The 11,047-nt window shown below is 48.6% G+C and overlaps 1 protein-coding gene across 1 annotated transcript; it reads right to left on the bottom strand.

Annotated features, from left to right (window-relative positions):
- Positions 1-373: 373 nt before the first annotated feature.
- HOGA1 (4-hydroxy-2-oxoglutarate aldolase 1) lies at positions 374-10,069 on the bottom strand. The gene is made up of 7 exons (XM_079976533.1): positions 9,797-10,069; positions 6,036-6,164; positions 5,674-5,801; positions 3,834-3,968; positions 2,853-2,949; positions 2,145-2,278; positions 374-643 (listed from the first exon to the last, which is right to left on the bottom strand). Exons 1-7 carry the CDS (start codon positions 10,050-10,052, stop codon positions 494-496), a joined length of 1,029 nt encoding a protein of 342 aa, XP_079832659.1. The 5' UTR covers positions 10,053-10,069; the 3' UTR covers positions 374-493.
- Positions 10,070-11,047: the final 978 nt, after the last annotated feature.

Below are 11,047 nucleotides of genomic sequence, written 5' to 3'. Positions count from 1 at the left end.
TGGACTGCAACTCTGTCCACTGGCAGACCATGGTAGTTTTAATTTTGCTGGCTCCAGTTGTTATCCAGACCCCCTTGGAAAAGCAAAGGACATGGGGTCTTCTTTCTTTCTTGACAGCTGGGGGAGCACGGGAAAGGAATTCAACCTGAAAGGATAGTGCCTCGGGCACTCAAATGTTAAATGGGCCCCCAATGGTCAATTTGATACAATAGATAAGTACCCCAGCTAAGGACAAATTTGGCGATTCCAAGCAGGAAGGGTTAGAACCTTTATGAGAAGGCTTACTTGCCCATTTGAAAACCTTTCTGGCATCTTCCTTATGCTGTTTCACTTGTAATAATACTTTGATTTTCAAACATGCCAATGAATAGTGTAGGTTGAATGAGCTGTATTTTAGTAAGCTGCAGGATATGAAATTCGAGGCTTAACTGGATGGCAATATGCCTGCTGCCCATTTCAAGGTTCCGACCATTGCCTGGAACAGCTTCGTCTTTCAGAGCCATCCGTTGGAGCTGAAATCCTGACGCAGCTCCCTCACTTGTGCCTCACTTAGCGGGAGCAAGGGAGAGCGACAGAAGCCCCCATTTAAACCAAACCATTCCATGGCCTGTTTCAGGCCTGGGACTCCAAACTTGCTTGTTACCTGTGGAAAGAGAAACAGTGCAGGGCACTCAGAACTGCTCTGTGGCCAACAGTGTGGCAGAGGTGTACGTGAACCCCCTTTTCCTACAAGCATCACTCAGCTCTAGGCCTGCAGAAACTGAAGAATTGCACCATCAAGGACTTGTCTGTGGTCACAGAATGTCCAGAACATTAGACATGGGCAAGTATTATGACCCAGGAATTCCTGTTTGACACTTAATCAATTCAGGCAAGGAGGTAATGGTGCAGATCATACTAAGCGTGAACGTTTGAAGTCAACAGTGTATGTGCATTTGAAGAAGCGGTTGGTTAATTCTTAAACTAAAGGTAAAGGTAAAGGTACCCCTGCCCGTACGGGCCAGTCTTGACAGACTCTGGGGTTGTGCGCCCATCTCACTTAAGAGGCCAGGGGCCAGCGCTGTCTGGAGACACTTCCGGGTCACGTGGCCAGGGTGACATCGCTGCTCTGGCGAGCCAGAGCCGCACACGGAAACGCCGTTTACCTTCCCGCTGGTAAGCGGTCCCTATTTATCTACTTGCACCCGGAGGTGCTTTCGAACTGCTAGGTTGGCAGGCGCTGGGACCGAGCAGCGGGAGCGCACCCCGCCGCAGGGATTCGAACCGCCGACCTTTCGATCGGCAAGTCCTAGGCGCTGAGGCTTTAACCCACAGCGCCACCTGCGTCCCAATTCTTAAACTACATGAGGTCTAATAAAGTACTACTAGTACAAGGATATACAGTAAGCTTACAACTTGCGCTCACTTATGCAATTGCAATCTTACACAGGTGGGGGGAATAAATTAATACATGGAGAACTGGGGAAAGTGTTCTCTGCTCTTCATTTATTTATTTATTTATTTTCCCCACCCATGCACCCAGCAGGTTTTCTTTGCTTATCAAGCTTTGGGAGGGAGGTGCAAGGGCTCCAGAGGATTAGTACTAGAATTACAAGCCCCAGATATGTTTCTGAAATTATTAAATGGAGCCGAAAAGAAACTGCCAAAAAATAAAATAAACATTTACAGTTGCATATCATGCTTTTGCAAAATCCAGAAGATTGTAGTGTGAATAAGTCACAGGTTTTGCCAAGAAAAATCCAAAGCATGGCTGACGTTCCCAAAATTGTCACAAAAATAAAAATGGAATGCTGAGATGGCTCAGAACACTGATGCTCACGCAGAATAGGACAGGGCAAAGTGGGAGAAATGTAAGACCAAAGGGGAAGCAATAAAATTGCTTGGTCATACTGCTGACCCCTGAAGCAGATAAGCTCTGCTTCAGGAAATATGGTTTGCAAAGGATGGGGAAGGATAGGACTTGACCCACAGCCTCTGCTGCAAACCATGAGCACATGAGCAACAACTGTATGTTGTTCTGTTGGGAGCTCCACCAAAGCAATTGCCTCTTTTCCACTTGGGCCTTTTCCTCCCCATACATTCCCAAGGAAGTGGGGTGTTCCCACTTCTTACGTCCCACTTTCCTCCCGTTTTCTGGCTCTTACCGCAATGTTAGGCTCAATGAGTCGGTGCTGCAGTGCACGGGCCTCATCCCAGCTTCCAGCACAGCACAGTTGCTCAAGCTGACAGACTGGAGAGCCAAGCACGTTGGCAAGGGCACAAATCCCTCCAGCAGCACCTGGAGCAAGGAGCATAGTTCCATCAAAAAAGAATAGGGCACCTAGGCAGTGAAACGGGCATCTTTGCATGATACACACACCACTTCCCCAGCATTCTTTCGCTCTCTGCTCATTTCAAACTAGCAAAGCCTGGACCAAATGTTGGGCTCCCTGTAGCAGCTTCCAACCCAAGGAAGGAAGGAAAGAAGGAAGGAAGGAAGGAAGGAAGGAAGGAAGGAAGGAAGGAAGGAAGGAAGGAAGGAAGATAGGAAGATAGATCATACTTTGCTCAAGGGTAACCAAGTTGGAAAATGCTTTTTTAATCTCTTGACAAATGTTATAATGCACACCCTAGGCCAGGGTTTCCCAACCTTGGGTGTCCAGCTGTTTTTGAACTACAACTCCCATCATCCCTGACTAGCAAGACCAGTGGCAAGGGATGATGGGAATTGTAGGCCAAAAGCAGCTGGAGGCACAAGGTTGGGAAACACTGCCCTAGGCTACTTTGTAACCCTTCCCCATGTCCTGAAACAGCCAGCCAGCCACTCTCTCCAGAACTGCCCCGTATGGACATCAGCTCCCAATATCACCTACCTACAATGTAACTGGCCAGCAGAAAACCAGCTGATCCTGCCAGTACCTGGAAGTCCTCATGCTGGGTCCTGTGGACAAGCAGTCCGAGGCGGGTGATCTGGCAAGAGATGGGATCGCTTGATAGGGGAGGACAGCAGTAGGCACCCATCAAAATGTGGGGGCAGCAGTTGACGCTGACAATGAAATCGCTGCTCTGCCATTGCTTTATTCATGTCCCCTTTAAGCTACCAGGCAGCTCCTGGTCTTAAGAAGAGCATCAGCCCCTACAGCAACTCCCCTCTTTTTGCCTCACTTATCTAATGCTCTACCTACAATGGGCGATCTCAACATCAAGTGGGGAGGGATGGATGGACTATGCTACTATAAGCAGAGGGTAGTAGTCTAAGGTCACATGGGGCTGTCACATTGTTAACAGCACAGCCTGCCTAATTCCTGGGTAGACGAGAGACCCACAAAGGTCGTGCTGAAGTTTTGGGAAACAGAGATAGTGTAAGACCAAAAGGAGGTGAAATACACTGGTAGAGTCACCACTGAAGGTCTGGGTTCAACAGAGATCACAGCCGCTTTCCAGTCACATATCTCCTGATGGATTTGTTGGGGTAAGCAAATGGAGCTGTTTTATTATTGAAACGGCTGATTCCATAGCTCCACTGGCAGGATGGGCCACAGTTTGAAAGTGTCTGCGTATGAGTGTTTAAGCGTTTAGGGTTATTAAAGAGAGCACAAAACCTTCGCATCAGTTTGGAGGGGATCCAAATTTTTGGGGTTACACATTAACGAAGCTAATGAAAAGTAAGAGTGTGAGGAAACTGCCACCTGGCTGTGTCCTGACGTGGAAAACAGCCTTAAGCTGTGGGAAATGATTACTTCAAAGTTAATCTTTCAATACTCTAGGAGGAGGGGCATGCTCCAGATCCCCCTGTGGGCCATTAGCTTCCTTAAGAGGGCCAATACTGACAGGCCCTTTCCCCCTTCACTCACATTGCCACCACTGTCCTTGATCCCCACAATGTTGGGGTGCTGTGCTAGGCTGAGCACCACATCGGTGGGCAGCTCCAGATTCGTATTGGCCGGGACGCTGTAGAGTATCACAGGGATTGGAGATGCTTCAGCTACCTGAGGACACAAAATAGCATGATAGTGGCACATGGGGAAACCCACATGTAGACCGCAAGAAGCCTCCACACAGCAGGTTACCCTTCAAAGACTGGTTCACGTGCTTCCTTTCACATAGTAAAATCCATGTCAACCCCAGTCATCCCCTTGCTGTGGTAGATCTTGTATAGATACACTTACTATGTGTGCTGTTACACTTATTAGCCAATGTTTTCACTGGGACTGGGCAGGCCTGGGTTTTTTAAATTCTCAGTCATGCAGAGCGTGAAGCAATACAACAAACCTGTGGCCATGCAGATGATGTAGGACTACAACACCCATCATCCCTGACCACTGGGACATGCTGGCTGGGGATGATGGGAGTTGTAGTGGTGACCCAGGTTTCATCATCCCTGCAACAAAATGCTCATTTTTCTGAGCTATGTTTCTCTACTCTTTCAACACAACAATGTTAAACAAGACTTGCAGCCCTAACATGGCAGCCAATGGCTCCCAGGCGGTCCTAAGCGTCTGCCAGCATCTTTTGACTTGGGGAACCATTTAACTCTTTTCAGTACCTGCTTAAAACATTCTTGTCTACCCAGGTGCTTAGAAAGTTAAGGTAATTTAATCTGCTTTAGTATTTTAACTCTTTTATGTTTTAAAGCAAGGGACACGGGTGGCGCTATGGGTTAAACCACAGAGCCTAGGACTTGCTGATCAGAAGGTCACGGTTCGAATCCCCGTGACGGGGTGAGCTCCCGTTTCTCAGTCCCTGCTCCTGCCAACCTAGCAGTTCGAAAGCACGTCAAAGTGCAAGCAGATAAATAGGTACCAACCGGCGGGAAGGTAAACGGCGTTTCCATGTGCTGCTCTGGTTTGCCAGAAGCGGCTTAGTCATGCTGGCCACATGACCCGGAAGCTGTACGCCGGCTCCCTTGGCCAGTAAAGCGAGATGAGCACCGCAACCCCAGAGTCGGCCACGACTGGACCTAAAGGTCAGGGGTCCCTTTACCTTTACCTTATGTTTTAAAGCATAGCTGTAAACCTTTCTTGTTTTTTAAAAAAAATCTTTTTGGAAACCGATTTTTTTGTTTTTTACAATCATGTGGTGTATAAATTTTTATGAAATAAATAAATAACGTCTCATACACAAGCTAAATAACTAATACTCAAAGGTCAGTCTCACTCCAAGGAAGAACATTGTGATAATGAAAGGGAACAGGACCTGGAAGAAGCAAGTCAAGTGTTTATTCATTCTGATTTATGGGTACCCTGCTCAGTAGCTGTGGAGATATAGCACATGTTTCATACTACACCGAACCCTGCAAATGAATCATCACTGATCTGAATTAGACACAGAGAATGACTATTTAATATACAGATCTTTGTTCTAAAAATCAAGGTAGCTAGAGACCAAATGCTCTCTCTTTTCAAACCCACATCTTTTACTTTCTCAAATAAGCTTTTTATTTTCTGAATAAATACTTTTTAACCCAGGCAAACACTGGTGCCTGCAATAAAAACCCTAAGCACCTTAGGGAGAAGTTGCACTTGAATTCAGAATTAAAGGTATTTATTTTAATTGCATTTCTATTGAAAATCCACTCATGCCTGCAACATCAACCAACCTGTAATACAAGCTACCATCATCTTGGTACCATCTCAGCCTTCCCCCCAGTCCCTGCGGCTCTGACCAGCGAGATGCCTGCGCTGCATCCTTCACCTGTTTGTAATGATGAATCAAGGCTGCACTGGTCATGCTTCCCCGGAAGTAGCAAGGCGTCACCACGAGGGCAGCGTCTGCGCCCTTATCAGCCATTTGTGCTGTCATCTCAATGGTGCCCCGAGTTGCTAAAGGAAGGAGGAGAAAGAGGATAAATGGACAAAAATAATAAAAGGATTTTAAGAGGCCTGTGGGACCAAAGGATGGGCTCAGTGAGATTAAGAGGCTCCGAGAACCAGAGGTGGAATCAGGGGATAGAAAGTGCCTATATAAGATCATTGCTCAGCTCTAGCATCTTAATTCAGGATGTGGTGCAGCTGGAGAATGGCATCCTCTGGCCCCATCCCCTGTGTGCTGCTCACATTCACATCCGGTCCCAGCCAGCAGGAGCTTATCCTTGGGCATAGCTAGGCGCACCCGCCTCACCACTTCCAGGCGTTCTTGTTGAGTCAGGTAGGGAAATTCCCCATTGGAACCCTGCACCACAAAACCTGCAAAAAGACAGAGAGAGAGTTGGCAATGGGAACTCAGCCATTTTCATTTCAAGAGTTTATGTTCTGCTTTTAAACAGAAGGACCCCAAAGCAACAGAGAAACACCAAAACCTAAAATCACGATACAGTAGTACCTCGGGTTAGGTACTTAATTTGTTCCAGAGGTCCGTCCTTAACCTGAAACTGTTCTTTACCTGAAGCACCACTTTAGTTAATGGGGCCTCCCGCTGCCACCGCGCCACCGGAGCACGATTTCTGTTCTCATCCTGAAGCAAAGTTCTTAACCTGAAGCACTATTTCTGGGTTAGCGGAGGCTGTAACCTGAAGTGTATGTAACCTGAAGCATATGTAACCTGAGGTACCACTGTATAGATAGGTAGATAGATGATAGATGAATGAAAGAAGAGGTGCCAGAACTCACCATGAACATCTCCCTTGCTCTCTTATAATCGCAAAGGCACCCAACTGAGTTCTGGCAAGTTCTGGCTGAAAAAAAGCTCTCTCTCTCTCTCTCTCTCCCCCCCCCTGTGTGTGTGTGTGTGTGTGTGTGTGTGTGTGTGTGTAGCTAGCTAGCTAGCTAGATAACATGATAAAATGTAAAACAAATGAGCATGAACAAAACAAGCCCAAATAGCAGTAGAAAACAATAAAGCAGCAGTGAATAAAACTAGACGAACTAGGAGTGGAGTAGGAACCCTGATGAATTTTTTTAAAGTGTTAACCTGTAATTTAAACAATAATTGTGCAAAAGGTAAAAGGTAAAGGTAAAGGTACCCCTGCCCGTACGGGCCAGTCTTGACAGACTCTGGGGTTGTGCGCCCATCTCACTTAAGAGGCCAGGGGCCAGCGCTGTCCGAAGACACTTCCGGGTCACGTGGCCAGCGTGATATCGCTGCTCTGGCGAGCCAGAGCCGCACACGGAAACGCCGTTTACCTTCCCGCTGGTAAGCGGTCCCTATTTATCTACTTGCACCTGGAGGTGCTTTCGAACTGCTAGGTTGGCAGGCGCTGGGACTGAGCAGCGGGAGCGCACCCCGCCGCAGGGATTCGAACCGCCGACCTTTCGATCGGCAAGTCCTAGGCGCTGAGGCTTTAACCCACAGCGCCACCTGCGTCCCAATTGTGCAAAAAGGACTCCATAAATCTGCTTGGGGAGGGTGCCAACACTGAGGTCTCCAGTGTTCCAGGCATCAGTCTACCTCATGAAATGTGCCTCCGGGGGTAAAGTCAAACCACTGGAGAATCACAGCGCCTGCTGTGGCTGCAGAGACTGGTAACTTGTAACTGCTTCCTCCTAGCTGCTGTAATTTGAGCCTATTGAAGATTTGATGAAATCTTCAAAGACAGCCCCACATCGAGCACATGACAGTAGTCTAACCAGGATGTTACTGGAGCTGAAGTCTGGTGATCTAAGAGTGGGCTTGGCCACAAAGTCAAGAAGGTGGTAAGTAGCCAACCAAATGAAGACTCCTGTCTCACAGCTATAACAACAGTTGAGTTACAGAAGCTTTCCACTCTTGCCTGCCAAACCATGTCCAAACCCCCAGGAGAAGAAAATCATGCTGGGCAGCATTACTGACTTCTTTCTGGCAGGGCTCCCGTGCCTTTAGCAGCTGCATTTCAGACAGAAATCCAACAGGTAAGGCTACAAAAGCAGGGATGGGGAACTGTCAGCAACGTAGTAACTACACTTGGAAAAGGGCAGTCACTGTACTTGGATAGGTGGTGAACCAAGACCCTTTAGGAAAGAATGCCTGGGCATGTGGGATCCAGGAAGTATGGCAGCCAGTTACTGGTAGGGTATCCATGCAAAGTTGTCCTCTGCTAGTGAAGACTAGGATAGCATCACTGGGGGGAGGGGAAGGAAAAATACGCCAAAAATGCAGGTTCCTCCCCCATCTCCTGCAGAGCGGTGGACGAAGGCCAAAGTTCGTGCGGGCAGCGATGTGTGTCTTTTAAGAAATAGCATAGTTGACAATTCAGCTGTGTACCCCTTTCCTATTTACTGGAAAAGGTCCCGCTGGATGAAACAAGTAAATGCTTGGTTTTGCTCTGTTAAACTGGCATCATTGGAGAAGTAGAAGTGCTAGCTCTGAAAGACCTTTCAGCACAGTATGTGCATCCAGCACACACACACCCTCCAGCTGGCTGGGAATAACTGTGCCTACAATACAGGGAAACCACTTTGTTATGGGTATCAGGTGGTTGCTCAAGAGCAATCAGGCAAGATGCCTCACTAGTCTGTTCTAAAGCTTTATTATTGGTGCTAAAAACCTCTCGCCCCTGACACACTCGCTTATCCATTTTTCCTGCAAAACATTCTGTGCCTTTATCAGCTTCAGGGCAGAAGGTCTAGCAAGACACGTTGCATTTCTGTGTATCAGGTAGCTCTTAAAGGCATTGAGATTTTTTTTGTTTCTGTTTCCAGAGTTATAGAGAAGGGGGCCCCAGTTCACTGTGAACCTGCCCTCCAGGATGCAACAAGACCCCCACAAATCTGTTTGGAGAGGATATTCCAAGAATGGGGTCCTTATCCCTAGCTACCTTACCATTGAATGAAGAGCAATTCCTCTCAAAGAGCTACACTTCGCAGAGCTGCCCCATGAGGAGGGATTTGTCTTAAACCATTCTGGAAATACAGTGGTACCTCAGGTTAAGAACATAATTTGTTCTGGAGGTCCGTTCTTAACCTGAAACTATTCTTAACCTGAGGTACCACTTTAGCTAATGGGACCTTCCACTGTCGCCGCACGATTTCTGTTCTCATCCTGAAGCAAGGTTCTTAACCCGAGGTACTATTTCTGGGTTAGCGGAGTCTGTAACCTGAAGCATCTGTAACCCGAGGTACCACTGTAGTAGCTCTGGGAGGAGAACAGGGGTCTCCTAAGTACTCTTAGGAAGGCCTGCACAGCCATTGGGTAGGGTGAGGTCACTGCCTCAGGCGGTGAAAGCCCTGAGGCAGCATTTTTGTGGGTCTGTCCCACCGCCAGTGAAGTGGCACCAACACCAGTGCAGACTTGGGGGGAGATTGCACAGATTTCAGGCAAGATCTCACTGAAATTGTGTGAGATCTCATACAATTTTTGCCAGATCCTGCTGGAAATTGGCACGGCTTTGCCCAAAATCAGTGCCAATGCCAGCACTATTTATCCAGCCAGGGGCACACTGGAGTAATCTTTCATAATATGGCGCTCTGTGTGAGGCCTAAATTGGGTGCCCCAAAACTGATCTTCTCAATTATGGATTTTTTTCTGTTTTGCACCTCCTTGGCTCAGCACCCTGTGTGGGGGAATCCAGCGCTGCTCCAGTGGGGATGGGAGGGCAGGTGCCAGTGGGGTAGGGCAGCATGTCTCCTTTCGCCCCAAATGACTAAACGGGAGGCGCTGCCCGTCACTCTCTGCACCTCTAGCCAACGACAGCTCTCAGGATTATTTGGGGGGGAACGATGACTGTTCCAAGTGGCATCATAGCGCTTTAAATGAATGGTGTGGATGTGTAGTCAATAGCGTTGCCAACGCCCCCGGAACCCCACAGGAACAAACTGAGACCCACATCCGTCTCCCGAAAGTACAAAGTGGCTGCACCATCCGCCCTCTCCACTCTGTGCTCTGCCCCGCCTGGCGACCCTACCTCGGAAGGGAATCTCGGAGTAGAGGCGCAGGTTCTCCTCCAGCCGGCTGTAATCTACCTCTCCCTGCGAGGTGAACGGGGTGGCCAGGGGCGGGTAGATGCCCCGCAGGTCGAGGCGCCGGGGGGGTGTTGCTGCCGAGGCCCCCGCGGCAAACCTCCTGGGCGCGCTGCCCGCCCCAGTCCCCGCGGGGCGCAGGCCAGGGCCTTTCTGCCACTGCAGGCGCAGGAACCGCGCAGCTACAGCCACCCGCACCATGGCCCTCTCGCGGCGTAGCGCTGCGCCCTGTGGGAGCTGCACAACGCTTGATCGGGGGGGCGGGGCGGGGAGAGTTGGCGAAGTCCGCCCCGTCGGCGTGGGGTGGGAGTCCAAGCAGATCGGCCTCGCCGCACCATGAAACCCTTATCAAACTCGAAGAGAGGAGTGGAAGCGGCTCCGTCAGCTGGATCCTGATAGGAAACCAAGTCGTATGCCCTGTTCCCAAACTTTGCAGGTGCAGACAGTATGGAGAGTGGAATTGTTCATGACTGCCCCCATGTCACCCTGAGCATAAATGCATAATAAAAGGATGTTTGGAGGGGCCCCAAATCCCACCCGCCAATCTGCTTTTCTTTCAACTAGCAAGGGTGAAGGATGGGAGGGGTGGAGCTGTGGGTTTGTTGGGGATTCTGGTTTTGGTAATTGATCCGTTTGAACGTTTTAGATTGCAAGCCTAAAAATACTTATTAGGGAGAAAGCCTCATTATACACTCTAAAACCTCTGAGTCTTAGGACTAGGCCGTTAATGCGTTGTTTCGGCTTTGTGAAATGTGGTGCTATATCTATTATGTATGTGTGTGAAACATGCTTTAGTCTTCTTAGGAGGAAGAGGAATTTGCTGTCCTAATATTAGGCACCAGGAATTTCTATACCTTGAACAGCAGATCTTATCTCCATTTGCTGAGCCAGGCTGGCATCAGTTGCCCTGTTCACCCCAGATTCCCCTAGAAGTTGGTATTTAATGTGCCATATGTTTGTATTGCATGTGTGCCAGGTAGAGGAGATGGGGTTTGGGGCAGATATATTATTGCCAGCTACTGTAGTTAGCGAGTAGATACACAGGAAGAAGGTTCTGGCTATAGACAACGAAAGTCTCTGCAAAGATCTGCATGCAGATGGTTATATGAGCCTGTAGGCCTCCATTGATTCTTTCACCATTCCTTCCTTCCTTCCTTCCTTCCTTCCTGGAATAGCTTTTGATTTGCAGCCAGTTT

The sequence above is a fragment of the Podarcis cretensis genome, assembly GCF_951804945.1.
Source record: "Podarcis cretensis genome assembly, chromosome: 5".
Taxonomy (NCBI): Eukaryota; Metazoa; Chordata; class Lepidosauria; order Squamata; family Lacertidae; genus Podarcis; species Podarcis cretensis.
The sequence above is the reverse complement of the archived record's forward strand: the minus strand, read 5'-3'. Positions and strand labels throughout refer to the sequence as shown.